General features: G+C 38.8%; 1 protein-coding gene across 1 annotated transcript in view; it reads left to right on the top strand.

Annotated features, from left to right (window-relative positions):
• Positions 1–17695, top strand: part of ORC5 (origin recognition complex subunit 5) — a 68034-nt gene that overhangs the window by 22853 nt on the left and 27486 nt on the right. The window contains exons 11-13 of the mRNA XM_026677213.2: positions 219–331; positions 2024–2071; positions 2622–2732. Coding sequence (XP_026532998.1) covers positions 219–331; positions 2024–2071; positions 2622–2732 — 272 coding nt within the window. The remainder of the gene's footprint in view (positions 1–218; positions 332–2023; positions 2072–2621; positions 2733–17695) is intronic.

Raw genomic sequence — 17695 nt, 5'->3', positions numbered from 1 at the left:
AAATTATTGATGATGAGAGGAGCCTTAACAATTTAGAACAAATCAGCAAGCATTTATAAATATACCAGCAGCTTCAACCCCTTCCCCCAAACCAAAAACAAATTTTTAAACAATCTTAATCTGTGGGCAAGAACCTTTAAATTGATTTTTTTTTTAACATGAGCTTTTAAGTTGTCAGATTCAATATTTCTTTGTTTTACCGTTTTTCCCCCCCCTAGGACTTTCAGCCCATGCTCATGTAGAACTGCCCTATTATTCCAAGTTTCTTCTAATAGCAGCTTATCTAGCCTCTTACAATCCTGCCCGGACAGATAAAAGATTCTTCGTTAAGGTAATTTAAGTTTCTTATTTTTGTCTTTAAGGTGTCGCAGATTCAAATATTTTTTTTAAAATAATAGTTTCTATGGAAGATTTTTTTACATGGATAAAACATGAAAATATCTAAAGGAAAATGGAAAGTGCAAAAAGCAATGCAGTTCGGACAAGAAAGAAAAAAAAGATAAAGAAGAAAGTTTGGATCTTCTTTGCAGAAGCTACAAACTTATAAGTAGTCCTCACTTAATGGCCATTTGTCGTCAGTGCTGAAAAAAGGGACTTATGACTGGTCTTTGCACTTATAACCATTGCAGCCTCTCTGTGGCCGTGTGATTGCAATTTGGTTACTTGGCAACTGTTGCAAATTTATAATGGTTGCAGTATCCTGGTCTTGTGATCAGCATTTGTGACCTTCCTAGCCAGCTTCCAACGAGCAAAATCAATGGGTTGGAAGCTCCAATCATGACCTCGGGTGTTTCTCTTAAATGACCACAATCTGAAAGTACTTTAAATAAAGCGATATTTCAAATTTAGCTGTCTCTTAGTCCGTTCCTAGCTCTCACATTTCAGACTTAATGGCCAGCCTTCGGCTATTTAAATCCTTGTAATTATTTGCTCCCTTTTTATATTAACCTTTCCAAGGAGTCAAAAATGCCCTCCCTGGGTGGTTTAGGGCACTCTTGACACTTGAAATATCTCTTATCTGCTTTAAATTTCTCAATTCCAGCGATCTGTGGAGAGTCTCAGTCATCCAGGTCATAGTGGTCTGGAAGGAGGAGGAGGAGGAGACAATTTCTCTTCTCATCCAAGAAGCTTCATCGGTTCTAGCCGGATTGGGGAGGGGTGTTACAGAAGGATTAGTTCTGATAGGAAGGATCATATTTCTCTGCGGTCATCTGGACTTAGGCATTCTTCTTGGAAGCTCTTGAGGCCACTTGGGGCCCTGAGGGTCACCTGTATCAGAGTGCAAGTGGAATGTTCTTGGAATTGTTGAAAGGAATTGTAAACAGGAGGTAGATGGAATCGTATCCCTCCCCTTCTGTTGAGACAGGGCTATTCAGTTTTGATGTAGATGGCCTCCTTGACCCCTCTTTTCAAACCAGCTGTCCTCTCTGTCCACATTCTGGATAGAGGAGAGGATAGAGTCTGCCATCCAAACCCCCAGAAAAGTTCAAAGTAATCGAGGATGTAAGAGCAAGAGGCTAGGTTTAGTATTGATGAAATACCATCTAAATGAAGGCCAGATAGTCATTTGGATTGAACTGCTTAAAAATAAATTGGATGGGAGAGACTTACCTCAGAATAACTTTTGACTAACCAACTGGATTGCCCATTGACTCAAATGGCACTCATATGATTGCAGGGCTTATGGTAACAGGTCATAAATGTGGTCAGGTTGCTAAGCAACCCAGATCACAATCATGGGGCAGCCAGAACTCTTGGGAACCAATCCTAACCACCATTAGTTCAGCACCATCCTAACTTAGAAAGGTAGTTGACCGGAATGATTGTAGGTTGATAGTAGACATTCCAAGCTGGAAGCTCTATTGCTTTGCTATTGTTACGTAAATGGTTAATGAAGAAAAAAATAAAAATAATTATAGTTGTAATATGCATGCAGAAATACCCTGATTCTCCACCATCTCCCAGGTGGTTGCCAGTTCTGTAAACGTCTTCCTAATCATGACTTTCTTCATTTTACTTGCAGCATCATGGGAAAATTAGGAAAGTAAACTTTCAGAAGAAGCATGAAAAGGTATTTAGCTCTATGTTTCTGATCTATATAAAAATGTTGTTTCATATATATTCTGAATTGTTTAACGTACAGGTAGTCCTCAACTTACAACAGTTTAGCGACTGTTCAAAGTTACAACAGCACTGAAAAAAGCGGCTTATGACCATTTTTCACACTTCTAACTGTTGCAGCATCCCCATGGTCACATGATCAAAATTCAGGGGTGTGGCAACTGACTCACATTTATGACGGTCACAGTGTCCCGGGGGGTCACGTGGTTTCCCCTTTTGCAACCTTCTGACAACCAGACTCCCTTAACGACGGTGTTACCAGTTTAACAACCACTGTGATTCCCTTAACAAACATGGCAAGAAAAGTCGTAAAAGGGGGCACTTGACAAATTTCTCACTTAGTGACATCAATTTTGGGCTCAGTAGGGGTCGTAAGTTGAGGACTATCTGCTCATATGGGTTTGGACAACTGGAGTAGTAAAGTGAACAAGATTAGTTCTGCAAGATTCCAAGCAAGTACAGTTAACAATTCTTTTTATGTTTTAAAAAAACCACAACAGACCAGCAACCATCTTCTGGGGCCGAAGCCCTTCCCATTGGACAGATTGCTAGCCATCCTCTACAGCATTGTCGACAGCCGAATTCCTCCAACTGCAAATATATTTTCCCAGGTGAGTGAAACGGTCGCATGTTTCAAGCCTTGACACAAATTTCAGACCTCTCTTACGTACAAAATAATCACAAACTTGTTACTGCTGATGTTACAATTACAGATCTTCCCTGACTTAACAACAGTTGATTTAGTGACCGGTCGAAGTTACAGCGGCACTGAAAAAAGTGATTTATGACCATTTTTCACTCAGCCATTGTAGCTTTGGAAGCCATATTGAAACCAGATGCTCCCATGCTGCCACATTTTGAACCTGGGAAAGTGGGAGGGTGGAAGTTCTTGGCGTTTGTTTAGTTAGACAAAATAACATCCTTTTTGTAGTTCAAGGTCATGCTAGTGTGCGCATATGTGAGGGGAAGTATTAACTTGGGACGGATGATGATTGGGGCATGTGATGTGATGATGGGTGTAGGGGGTTGGATTTGTAGTTTTGATTACTGCAAGGAAGCCCCGAATTTTCAGATTCAGGATTCCCCCAGTTACTATCCAAATAAAAAGAGAACTTTTGAGCAATGTCTGTCTCGGAGTTATTGGTTGGAGTGGTGGTTTGCTGGAACGCTGACAGTAGCACTCCCATAATTACATGATCAAAATTTGGATGCTTGGCAAGTGGTTCGTGACGGTTGCAGGGTTATGTCATCCTCTTTTGCAACCTTCTGACAGAGTCAGATGGGGAAGGCAGATTCACTTAATGAGTCACTTACGAACCATGGCCAAATTGACATAAGTGACTCAGGCAAGGCATTTGTGATTTTTCAATTAACAAGTGCATTGTTTTGACCCGGCTCCCAAACGCGACAAACCCTCTGTAGTTAACTACAGTATTTATCGGCGTATAACACGCACTTTTTCCCCCTGAAAATAGGGGCAAATGATGTATGCGTGTTATACGCCGATATAATGTTAAGAAGCCTTCGGTGAATGCTGCTGGGATCGGGATCAAGGACACAAATGAAAGAAGGGGAGGGAGGAAGCAACCGAAGCCTGTCCTTCTCTCTGGGTCAGCTCTCTCAGTCGCTGTCTCGCTCCTCCACGAGCACAGGAAGAAACTGCTTCAAAGAAGCGGGGGGGCTTTTCCTGTCGCCTTTCTCCCCACCCCGTCCGCCCGCCCGCCCGCCGCCGTGCTCCGTTCTGCCTGCCTGCCTGCCTTCGTTAATGGTTGAATCGGAACAGCTTCGGCTGAGTAAAAGAGGCGAATAGTTATTATTCTCAGCCGAAGCTGCTCCCAAACAACCAGAAACTAAGGCAGGCAGGCAGGCAGGCAGAATGGGACACTGTGGATTGAAGCGCGCGTGGGGTGGGAGTGGGGGTGAAATTTCCCTCTTAAAATGAAGATGCGTGTTATACGCCTGTGCGTGTTATACGCCGATAAATACGGTAAATGTTTCCTTAATTAGGAGCTCCAGCAGCACTGGCAAAACGTCTCTCTCTCTCACACAGCAGGCTAACAAGTCTGGCAGGGAGATGAATAATTGTCTGCCACATTTATTCATCTCCGCCCCCTGCCTTTTATCCCCAGAGCTAGGGTGGGGCTTCACTAGCAGTGGTGGCTCTTCCATCCCAAGGACCGGCCCATAGATTTCCACCGCTCTCCTCTCCTCTGCCTTCTGCACACCTGTGCATCAGGCACTGTACCCAGTTGTTCCTCCTCTTCCTCATCAGCCACCTCCAGACCTGGGGGCTGTTGACTCTCCATCTGAGGGCTGACGGACGGCCCAGTCTCCGCTTCTATCTCTCTCTCTCTGCCAACTCCATTCCCTCTTTCTCCTCGGAGCTCTCAGGTTGCCTTAATGCTGGCCTTGACTCCCACACTACCTCCTCCTCTGATTTGGCTGCTGGAGGGGCTGGCAGCCGACAGGCTACAACAGCATGTTACTGTTTTGCCTTCCAAATATACTTTTTGCTTATTCTGTAAGGATTTGGGTTATCGTGTGAATGTGCACTAGATGGCACTGTATCCTCATTAATAAAAACAGTCTCACAGCAATTTTATAAAAGCAAATGAAAATGGTAGCAAATAGAAGGGGGCAATAAAACCTAATACTGCTCGTGGGATATAAAAAAATACTCCTTGTTTAATCTCTCCCATAAAGGACAATTGAATACTGGACCTACTTAATTGAACAACGAATATATGAATTCATATATTCAGGTATAATTTTCTGTATAGTAATGTGGCTTTACTTTGCTTTTATTTATAAAAAAACAACTTTTGAGAATAAATGAATTTGTTCTGTCCTTTTCAAATTTGTTCACTCATTCTGCTTTCTCAATCAATTTTTTGTAAATGTGCCTTCTTTTAGTTGAACTTTGACAATCTGCCTAATCTGAGCATCAATCTAGAGTCTGAAAAAGGAGAATTATGTTAACAAGTGATGGAATTAAGTCAGTAATTATTTTAAGTCTGTTGGAAACAAGGGGTTTGACTTTGCGACAGAAAAAAAATAAAATAAAAAGCTAAGATCACAGTTCTAATATTATCAGAGCTAAAGAATAATTTAGTGACATGCGAGATTTATTAGAAACCAGTTTGGGTATCTTTAAGCTGAAGAAGATAATCTTCCTTCAGTTTCTTTGTTTGATGATCAGCTAGAAATCACTAGTCTGTAATTTGATTTTTTTGATTGTCTTCTTCCTGGGATCTTCTGGTTGATGGAAGAACCCACGTATTTTATTTGGACAATAGGAAAATATAAAAGCTTGATGCTCAATAGGTGGACACAGCTCAGAAACTTTCAAAGCTAAATCATAACTGTCTTTGTTGTGTTGGAATCACTGCAGAATAACAGAATATCAAAGTTGGAAGGGACCTTGGAGATCTTCTAGTCCAACCCCCTGCTCAAGCAGGAGATCCTAAACCGTTTTAGCCAAATAGTTGTCCAGTTCCTTCTAATAAGCCTCAAGTATTGGAGCACCCACAACTTCTGAAAGCAAGCTCTTCCACTGATTAATTGTTCTCACTGTCAGGAAATTTCTCCTTAGTTCTAGTTTGCTTCTTTCTTGATTAGTTTCCATCCATTCCTTTGGAGAATAGAGAATAAAATAGAAATAGAATAGCAGAGTTGGAAGAGACCCTGGAGGTCTTCTAGTCCAACCCCCTGCTAGTTTGACCCCCTCTTCTTTGTTGCAGCTCCTCAAATATCATGTCACCCCTTGTCCTTCTTTTCATTAAACTAGACATACACATTTCCTGCAACCATTCTTCATATTTTTTGGCCTCCAGTTCCCTAATATTCTTTGTTGCTCTTTTCTGCACTCTTTTTAGAGTCTCAACATCTTTTTTTATATCATGGTGACCAAACCCGATGCAATATTCCAGTCAAAGCACTCTAAAGTGTTGTACAATTGTAGCTAATATTTCTTTGTCACAATACTGTGTGGAACAACTTAATTTTTACCGTGTTTCAGAATATACACCAGATGGCACTTTTATCAAAGAATTCTAGTCTGAAGCTTCTTTTAGACAGCTTCTTTAATGATCTGACTCTTATTAAAATCTTTTCAAAAGCCAACACTCCATTCAAGGACTTGAAATTGAGCATAATAAAAGTGTATATTTCAATGCATGTAATCGTCTCCCATGAGATTGTAGACAAAGAAAATGAAAACTAGGAGGACGAAGAGAGCAGCATGTATATTCACCACCTTGAGTTACTTAGAAAGTAATACAAGTGGGATTTTAAAAAGTCTAATAAATAAAATAAATAAAACCTGGGCTAGACTGTGTTTACCACTAAAAGGACCCAGAACTGGTTGAATAATTGGAAAAGAGAAGATCAAAAAGAGACATGATTGTTATGTTCATTATCTAGAAGATTATTACCATGTAGAAGATGATTAGGACTTTGAATTTATATTAGAATATAGAACAAGGAGCAAATAGGTACACATTATCAGATTGTTCATTTTAATTGGACGTCAAGAAAAAATTCCTAATAGTAAGACTTACTCTTTAGGACTTTCTGGGTATTCTTCTGCTCTGGAAGTATTTGAGCAGAAGTTGGATAGTCATGGAATGGACTACTAGATCATGGGTGTCAAACTCGCCGCATCATGTTTATGTCGCGTAATGCATCGTGACGTTTTTTGCCTTGGTGGAGCTGGGGTGGGCGTGGCCTGTGTATGACGCATCCAAGCCACGGGCTACCAGAGTGACACTCCTGGACTAGTTCATCTTTAAAGTTCATTTCGTTCTATAATTCTTTACCATTCATGACATTTTTATGGGATTATCATAGAATTTCTCAGAGGCTAATTTCTATTGCGCATCCTTCTATCTCTACAGAAATATATTGTTGTGGGCTATTATGCCCAATTGCCATCATTTGAGGCTTGGGGACATGGAATATTTCAGTCAATAAGGTGAATCTTCTTTGCATGCATTTGTGTTATTGTGTTTCTTTCATGTGTGCCCATGCTTTTACACATGCATGCACCCCGCCCAATATTTAAATGCTCAGGTATAACACAGATTTGAGACACATCTGTCCTGATGGATGTCAGCTGCTCAGGTGTGAACAACTACAGCAGTAGCCCTTGGAATTCAGTCTAGATGCCTTATGTAGCCTCATTGATTCAGATTTTCAACTGGAAGAAACAGAACTGGTAAAAATGATTTTTTTCCTTATACTCAGGAAAAGCCCCGTCTCAATCCCCGCCAAAAGATCAATTCCACCCCCGCTTCCATTCTTTTCTCTGTTTTAGAATACTTGACAAATCAGTGTGAGAGGAATTTCATACCCATTACAGGTAGTCTTTGACTTACCACCACAATTGAGCCCAGAATCTCTGTTGCTAAGTAAGACGATTATTCAATGAATTTTGCCTCCTTTTACGGCCTCTTCATGCCACAGTTGTTAAGGGAATCAACCCGGCTGTCAAGTTAGTAACACAGTTGTTAAGTGAATCTGGCTTCCCCGTTGACTTTGCTTGTCAGAAAGTCGCAAAAGGGGATCATGTGATCCCCAAGACACTGCAACCGTAATAAATATGAATCAGTTGTCAAGCATCTGAATTTTGATCACATGACCACGGAGCTGCTACCACAGTGTGAAAAACCACCATAAGTCATTTTTTTTCTGTGCTCGTAACTTTCAGTGGTCACTAAATGCTCTGTTGTAAGTTAAGGACTATCTGTATGAACTTCAGCTTTCTATTATTTTCTGTTGGGCAAAGCAGACTATTGCTATAAGCAGTCCCTGTTCCTGATGGCCAAAAATTGACCTTGAGAACACATATTTTTGCTTTAGTGGTACATTCTAGTTTTTATGCTCCTTCAAACATTCCTGATTCTTTGAAGTCAAAGAAGAGTACTATTTAAAGTGGATAAGTATTTTCTGCCTCTGGTCCGTTTTAATTCGGAATATGGTATGGCACTTAAGACTTTACTCCTCAGAATGACTCTACAATAATAACTGTTTTTGACCTCTGCTATTATGTTGTACTTGAAAAGAGATTTTATAGAGGTAATATTTTGTTGTAACCAAGTTGCAGAGGAAAACTGTCCAGTGCACTGTATGACCTACCCCGAAAGTAAGTCCTAGCTTGATTTTTACACGTGCACCCAATATAAACCCTACCCAAAATAAGCACTGATTAAGATCTCACCCACTCCAGAGTGCACAGGTTAAAATTAAGCTAGGGTAGGGATGAGGGGGTGGAGTTGCCCTATTACTTACCTTTGGACAGTTGTAGCCCGGCCTCGCACACCCCGACACCTGTCTGGCCGGCCCATTTCTTCTGCAGCCGGCAAGGCTTTCCTGAAGGCCTCTGTAGCTTGATAACAAAGCTCCGGATTGATCCAGTGCTCTATTATCGGCTGCAGAGGCCTTCAGGAAAGCCTTGCTGGTCACAGAAGAAGTTCCTGAAGGCCTCTGACAGCAAAAAGGAGACTGGGGGTGACATATGCAAGTGAGGTTAGTCGGTGGATGATTTCCCCCGAAAATAAGCCCTGGTGCCTTTTTTGGTGGCAAAAAATATATATAAGACAGGGCCTTATTTTCGGAAAAACACAGTAACAACTACAGACCAGGTTTGAATTTGTTTTTGCTGTGTATTCTAGAAACACTTAATTGTTGCCATGTTGGTGTTTATTAAATTGCAGCAGGGAATGATAATAACAAAAAGGTAACTATATTTGGTAGAAAATGTTGGTTTTCCTATAGATCAGAGGCCTTTCTTTCATGTTAAAATTTAATTAGCAATTTTACATGCTTTGTTAATTCTTCCGATCTTATAAAAAAGACAGTCTGACATTCAGTTTATATTTGTAAAGATTTAAAACTATTTTAATAGACCATTCTAATAAGATAACCTTTATTGTCATTTACTGCGAGCATGGAATCCTATATTTGTTATACATTTTGGCTACTAAAATTGCACATTAAAATTGTTGTGAGCATCCTTGCCTGCAATATTTTATCGCTCTGATATTATTGCAAGCACATAAAGTTTACATTTCCCTTGAATAGTGTTTTGTTTATGGCTAGTGCTGCATATCCCAGTAGAAAAGCATAAAGGAATTTAGGAGTCCCATTCTTGATTATTCTATTTGATCGGTAGCTTTTTGCTATTTTGGCTGAATAAATGTCCTCTTATAAAGTAAATTTCATCTCCTAACTTTCAAGTATTAAATGTAAAAATGATTCATGTTCAGGTTTTTCTAATAAATTCTGCAATTCAGACCCCTTCTTGTCGTATTTCAAGATTCTAAACCACTGAGAAGCAGTGTAACAATTTATATTCTCATTGTTGGGCAGTAAATGATTTTACCTCATTTTTCTGCAAGTTAATGAAACTTCCTTTCTAGTAGCATATGTACGTACATATATCTGATTTCAGGTGGAATTGGTTGATACTAAACGCATTTCCCAAACTTATTTATTTCTGTATGTCTTGATTTACTCTGCATTGCAATTTTGATCTTTATAAACCAATGTTTTTCTCCTACTTTGTAGGTAGATGCTTTAGATGGTCTTACCTTTTGCAGTCTTTCTAACATGAATGTTAAATGCGCTAAACTTTAATTTCTCAGCACGGAAATAAAGCAGTGTGTTATGACAGTCTTTCCTCCTATTTTTAACAGAGCTTAGTTTTTAGTTTTGTTAAAGATCCTTGAATGATACCTCTACCAAATTTTAAGGCTCAAATCCATATCAGCATACTTAAGAGTTTCATATGTTTCCATAGTTAAAATTGTGAGTGACAGAGCGAGGCTTGTTCATTTTTTAGAATTCTGTTAGCAATTGGTAGCTTTTAGATATCTCCTAATGAAGTAGTTATTAATCGAAGTAATTGCTGGGAAGAGGAAACAGCTGTTATGATTATGTTGATGACTAGGAGGTTCAGCACATGTTTATACTTGAAACGAAGTTTCCACTCAAATAATTTCTGTGTAAATTGGGCACTGAGGATAACTTGAATGCATGAGATGCATAAAAGGAGACTTAAGGGCAGACAATCCTGTATTTAACAGAATAACAGAGTTGGAAGGAGACCCTATCCCCGTGATTGCGAATCTATGGCACGCGTGCCACAGGTGGCGCACAGACCCATTTGTGTGGGCATGCAAGCCCCCAGGCAAACTTACCTCACTGTACATGTGCGCACCTCCCAGCTGATTTTCGGGCCTTTTTTGGTCTGCCAGAGGTGAAAATACCACAAATGATGAAACAGGCCCATTTTTCGGCCTGCAAAGCCTGCAGAGGCTTCCCTCAAGCCTCTGGCAGGCTGAAAAAGGCCTCAAACAGGCTGAAAATTAGCTGGGAGGCGCAGTGCACGTAAGGGGGCAGGGGGGCTGTCTGCATTGCCTTCTGGGTGCTGGCACGCAAGCGTGTGCGCAGTTTTTGGCACAGGAGCCCAAAAAGGTTAGCCACCACTGCCCTATACTATTTCAGACAAGTAGTTGTCCAATCTCTTGTTAAAACCTCCAGTGATGGAGCACCTACAACTTTTGGTGGCAAACCATTCCATTGGTTAATTGTTTTTATGGCCAGGAAATTTATCTCTGTTTCTAGGTTGCTTCTCTCCTTGATTAGTTTCCATCCGTCTCTTCTTGTCCTGCCTTCAGGTGCTTTGGAGAATAGCTTGACCCCCTCTTCTTTGTGGCAGCCCCTCAAATATTGGACGACGGCTGTCATGTCAGACTGTTGAAAATGAACAAATAATCAGGAAGTGAAAATGGCTACAGACATTGTAGGAAAAAAAAAACAGCATGGGTTAGCCATGTTTTGGACTGGCTGCCTCATTCATTCATTCATTCATTCATTCATTCAATTCCGTTTCAATAGCCACCTGTCTCAATCAATGACTCTGAGCAGTTTACAGTTCTAAATAATTTTGAGCCTTTATTTCCCCTTCTGTTCCCATTTTTAACTCTAATTCTAACCCTAATCCTGGTTAATGCAGGTACATCTTCCCTTTATCCCCCACCTGCCTTGTGTTTGCTTTGCCTATTTTTTTTTTTTTTGCTGTATCTGCTTTTTTTTTAAATGCAGGTTGGTATTTTTGTGTGCATGAAAATTATTGTGTGCTTTAATTACCCATCCACTTCTTCATGCAAATAGAAAGTTAATTAATTATGTAAATGGGACACCTATTTTTATAGGCAATTGAAGTAATGATTAATTAAAATAATATGCAACTAAAATTTATCCTGATACAGCATTTTTGGGAGAGCGTGAGCTTTGGCAGACTGCTCATACATGTAGACACATATATACATGTGTCACATCGCAAGCATTTATTGAGTGGGGTGGCAGGGATTTTCTTTTTAGGATGGATGAAAATTAAGACAGTGGGATATTGCACAACAATTTTCTCTGCCCATCATTATGTGTGTGTGTGTGTGTGGTGGGGTACTCTACCTTCTTTAGGAAGAGTAATTTTATACTTAGTAGCATTATCCTTTTCAGTAAATTAACCCAGGTTAGAGATAGCTTAGCCTACCTTATTCTAAACCAGGATGCGGCTTGATTTGGTCTGAAAATGGACCTCTAAATTAGACACTGATAGGTAGTCCTTGACTTATAACAGTTTGTTTAGTGACCACTCAAAGTTACAATAGCATTGGAAAAAAGGTGACTTATGACAGATGTTTTTCACATTTGTGATTGTTGCAACATCCCCATGGTTATGCAATCAAAATTCAGATGCTTGACAACTGATTCATATTTATGACGGTTGCAGTGTCCTGGGGTGACATGATCCCCTTTTGCGACTTTCTGACAAGCAAAGTCAATGGGGAAGACAGATTCCCTTAATGACCATGTTACTAACTTAACAACTGTGGTCATTCACTAAACTGTGGCAAGAAAAGTCATAAAATGGGGCGAAACTTACTTAACAACTGTCTCACTTAACAACAGTAATTTTGGGCTCAATTGTGATTGCAAGTCAAGGACTACCTGTATTTAGTATGAAGATCTGTAGATCAGTCTTTTATAATTTAGGATTCTCCAAATGTTTTTTGGGAGAAATCAAGATCACGTGAAATGTTAATATCACTTTATAATGCCTTGGCCACACTTGGAATACTGCATTCAGTTTTGGTCGTCACAGTGTAAAAAAGATGTAGAGACTCTAGAAAGAGTGCAGAGAAGACCAACAAAGATGATTAGAGGACTGGAGGCTAAAACAGGAACTGGGTATGTCTAGTTTGATCAAAAGAAGGATTAGGGGAGACGTGATAACAGTCTTCCAATATCTCAGGGGCTGCCCCAAAGAAGAGGGAGTCAAGCTATTCTCCAAAGCATCTGCGGGCAGGACAAGAAGCAACAGATGGAAACTAATCAAGGAGAGAAGCAACTTAGAACTAAGAATTTTCCTGACAGTTAGAACAATTAGGGTTTCCTGCTTAAGCAGGGGTTGGACTAGAAGACCTCCAAGGTCCCTTCCAACTCTGTTATTCTATTCCAGGGGTAGGGAAGCTTGGCTCTTTTATCACTTATGGACTTCAACTCCCAGAATTCCTGAGTGAGCCATAAAAGGTTCCCCATCCCTGGCCTACTGTTTTTTCAGTTGTGGGAGAAATCAATTTTTGACTTGAATGGGACCTTTTATGGCTCACTCAGGAATTCTGGGAGTTGAAGTCCATAAGTGATAAAAGAATCAAGTTTCCCTACCCCTGTTCTATTCTATTCTATTTCTGTCATATGAGACCATAGTTCTGTCATTTCTAGCCAATTTGGCTACTCTGGTCCTAAAAATAGAAAGATTGAAAAATCCTACATTAATAGATTTGCATACCACAAAATATAGATTTCTGTTTTTCAAGTCTTGGTAAATTTATCTTTTTGATTATGTATTGTGGGAATAGCCTGACTTGTTAATATTATTTACAACTAATTTATCAATACAGCTAATAGGAAAGTTGCTTGTCTCTGGAATGGAATATCTCAACACATCTTATTAAGGCTATAATAAGCGTTGTTTTTCATAGTTACTATAAATTATTTTCCAAATGGATTTCAATACCATTTCGCTTTATACACAATAAGTGTGATCTGCACCAGGAATGCCTGAACTTTGTAGTTTCTATGATTTCAGTGAGGTTTGTGCAATGAATCAATCCTACATTGCGCAAAATGTTGCTATGGTTTTAATAGAGAAGTAGGCAAGTCCTTGAATCATTTTCAGAAAACTCTTAAGAGAATTTTTTGCATGTTGGATATTTTAAAAAAATAAAATAAAACTTCTAAGGTGACAACAGCATTACAAGAGTCAACAGCTGTCATAAATTATTGAAAAGGAACACATTTAAATCAATTAAAAGCTGAACAAATTTTCTTCTTTTTCTGACACAAACATATTTCATGGAAATCATGTTCTTGATAAGTCGCTCATAAAAATCTGCCCTTGACAGAATGCATTTGCACCAATTTGTTCAAGCTTAAGTGTGCCATATATGTCAGGGGAGATAAAAAAAAAAGGCATGATGAAAGGAAGTTTTAAAAGCCCCTAATTTTCTCGTTATTTCTTAAAACTTTTCACTTGTGACAAATATGGCAAGAACATTCGAGTTAGAAGTGGGAACAGTGCAGAAAACACAGCATGGTGGCTTTGGTTAGCACTTCAGTATGAAATATGGCACTTTGAAAGAACCTGCTGTTGCATTAAAGAAAATGAGCAGGCTGTACTTTTTATAGCAAATTACTGATAAAGTAGCATCAAGGCTTGTTATTAGTGTGAACAAAAAGAAGAAAAGAGAAAAAAAACCCTGCCATATTTTCCTCATATAAAGCTTTTTAAAAGTGTAAAGGTGATAAGCAATCTCTAATAAATCACATTTCATTTTAATTGATTTCAAACATATTTCCTTCTGGTGATGCAAGTTGGTTTTTCCTCATTTAATAATATGGGCATTTATGAATATTGCTTTTTTTAAATAACTTTTTTGCTGAACAAGACAAAAGTCTGTTTTATATGTGTTTATATCCAGCCAGATTCTGAAAAATTCCTGGTCTGTACCGTAGTTTTTAAGATCTGTAGGTGAAATGTTTCATCTGCCCAATAATGGTAGAATGGTAGAAATAGAAATATAGATTGTCAAATAGAAGCTGATAATTAAATTTAGGTGAATTTCTGTTTTAATTCTGTAGAAACATAGTGCAAAAGTTTGCAAATGCTCTCTCAAAGTTCAAAAAAGTTGCTTACTCATTAAAGACACGTTTTGAAGTCTAAGCACTCTTGGAATGGGTGGAATAGTCGGAGTAATCCATTTCAAGTTTGAGATCTTTCAAATTCAAAAGGTACTGCACAGCCCAAGTGGAATTGTTCAAATGAAAGTCGGTGCTTGTAGTACGTGGTATTATTTCAGGTTGGATATTTTGCCTTTAAACTGAATCTGTTCATGCAACTTTATGAGAGAAAATTAGTACAGGCAGTCCTTGAATTAGAATACAAATAAATATAAGAAATTAAAGGAAGGAAAAAGAAAGGGGAAAAATATGAGGCACAAAGGAAGAAGTAAAAAGGCGTTGACTTCTGATTCTTTTTAGCACAGTACAAGATAACAACCTTACAACCTCAACTTTTTACTTTTACACATTAATACATAAACAACATTACACATTAATATATAACAACAAATCTATCTAATCGGCAAAACCAAAGTCAAAGTTTCATTTTTTTTCCATCACAAGCACAAAATCCAGAAGTGATATCTAAATAAATTGAATAAAACAATCAATTTAATCATCACTGCTTTTATCTTCCTTTCTGTTGAAATAATAAACATTTCATATTACTATGGAGGTGGATGAAATTTAAAAAGCAAACCATGGTGTTCTGGCTGTATTTTTGGAAATGCAAATGGTGGCTTGGATGCTTAAGCAAGCATTATTAAGAAGAATGGGTAAAACTTGGAGATACGCAGCTGTGATTCGTAATTTTAGAATTCTTTACAGATACACTCACTTTATTGTGTTGCAAAATGCCTTAAGCTTAACTTGGCACAGTTATAAATACATGTTAAAACATATTTTTTTAAAAATATGTAAAATAGGCTTTGACAATGATCAGAAAAGTATTATTAATGCTTTAAATTTTGTGTGGAGTACGGATACATAGAAGCATCAGTTCTTGGTTATCAAAGAGAAGCAAGCAGGCAAAAATAATTGCATTTTGCTGTTTATCACGTTAGCACTCTCTTTTGAGAGACGTTGAGGCCACTTGGAGATTTATCCATGCCCTCAGGATCACCTGAGTCAGAATGTTAACGGCCAGATGACTGCAAGGAATATAATTTCTTCCATTCCCCGCCATTCGATCAGAACTGAAGAAGCTTCTTGGATGAGAAGTGAAACATCTTCGAGGAAAAACAAAGGAAGTCCAGTTCCTTTTTGGAAAGTCCGGTTCCCTCTGCCTACAGAACCTTTCCTAAATGAGACAGCAGTAACCTGTAGCCTGTGCAGTGCCCCTTTCTATTTCTCAGTCACATTGTTCGCCTAGCAACCATTTTTCTGGAATCATTTACAGTTGCTAAATGAGGACTATCCATAGTCTTTTCCCTTTTAAACCAGCCAGCTGTTCCATTACAGTGTCGAGGTGCATAAAATCTGTAATACTTTTTCCTCAAGTGAATTCAGGCAACTGCTTGTAAATGTGACCAGAGATGTATTCAGAGAGTGTTGGGAAGTATGAACACAGCTCTTATCCTTCCATTTCCATCCAACTTTCGCCACTTCTGTTTTTCTCTTAAGCATTCATTTTCTCCATTAGAACTATTTCCTAAGTGCCTTTCTGTCATCTCTGGTTCTGGCTTCTGCATTCTCTCCAAATTTATAACAAGGCAGAACAGGGAAGACCTCTGCTCTCATTTGGGAAGACATTGAGGCAAATGAGTACAGTTCCCTATTAACAATACTCTGAAATAGACAGATCTCCATTGCTATTTCTTTCATTCACTTTTTTAAAAAAATCTTGATAGACCAACCAGCCTTATGAAGGTGTGGCAGAGCCCTAATTGTCCATTGGTCATTGTTTCCCACTAGCTTATGGCACTCTATAAAGACCCAGTGATCTAGGATAATTTAGCGCAGCCAACTCACCACAGCCAACTCACCATGGCCAACCCGCCATATCCAACTCACCACGGCCCACCCTCCATGACCAACTCACCATGGTCAACTCACCGCAGCCAACCCGACATGGCCAACTTGCTGTGGCCAACTTACCATTGCCAACTCACCACAGGATAGCTCAGTGTGGGACAACTTAACATAAGATAACTACTCTAAATCCATTCATCTCTTAATAGCATTGGTAATATTAGTAATATTAATATCATTGTTAATATGATAGTTATCTCGCATTGAGTTGTCCCATGGCGAGTTGTCCATGGCGAGTTGTCCATGGTGAATTGTGACATTCCGGCAATAGAGTCAGGAGGAAATGACATACTCTAATTGTAACAACTAATGTATTCACAAATCGGAACACAGTTCAACAATGAGTTAGCGTAAACGTGCTACAGTGGAGGAATTAGCAATGGGCACAGCAATTTTTATGGTGCTACTGTTTGTAACAGCTCAAAAAGAGATGGATAACACTCAATAATGAGGAAAGGACAGGTATTGAGAACACATCCACATGATAACTTTTTTTTATAATTTTTCATGAACTTTTAAAAATTTGCTTTTAGCCATTTTGATCATTTAGTTGATTGCATTATTTATAAACATCATTTCACAGAGTGTTACTCTGGTTAGTTTTCTCTGTTCCTCTTTTTTTTTTTTTAGACTTGTAATCGTCTAGCTGTTCATCTACTTTTGATAGAGATTTGAGCATAATGATCTTCCCAAGGAGACATGCCTATATTTTTATATGAAGCAAATCCAGCTGAAACTTGTTACTTCTCCCCATTTAAAAAAAAATGGTTGTACACAAGTTCCTATTGTTTGAAGATAAATAATTGGCATGTAGACAAGAACAAAGACCATAATAGCACATCTGCTTTATCTGTTAGTAGAGCAAAGATTTATTAAGTGGTAATGGTGCAAACTTTTCTTAATAGCTGTTCTGTACAAAGCAAGCTGGGAGAGAAAAAAATATAATTGAAATGCCAGTTGTGGAGGAAGAGGGTTTTCCTAAGCTGCACTTAGGGATTTGGATGCCTATTTTATTTTGCAGTCAGCTGGCACTAAAAAAAAAAAAAACTAAACGAAATAAAATATAAATGCTCGATTTCTAAAGGGAAATGCAATCTTATTCCTTGAATTCCTTAAGTCACTTGGTTGAGTTGGGTGACTCTACAAGTCAAATAAAATAGGAAGGGAAGGAATGAAAGGAGGGTGGGAGGAAACGGGGAGGAAGGAAGGAAATGGAGAAGGGAGGAAATGGTGCAGGAAGAAAATGGGGAAGGGAAGGAGGAAGGAAGGAAGGAAGGAAGGAAGGAAGGAAGGAAGGAAGGAAGGAAGGAAAGCTTTCTATATCGAAAAGCATGAGGGAATGGGGATTTCTAAAACA

Source organism: Notechis scutatus, chromosome 6, assembly GCF_049901735.1.
Source record: "Notechis scutatus isolate UNSWTSFEM ecotype Mainland chromosome 6, rNotScu1.2, whole genome shotgun sequence".
NCBI classification, from domain to species: Eukaryota; Metazoa; Chordata; class Lepidosauria; order Squamata; family Elapidae; genus Notechis; species Notechis scutatus.
This window is presented reverse-complemented; position numbering and strand designations above follow the sequence as displayed.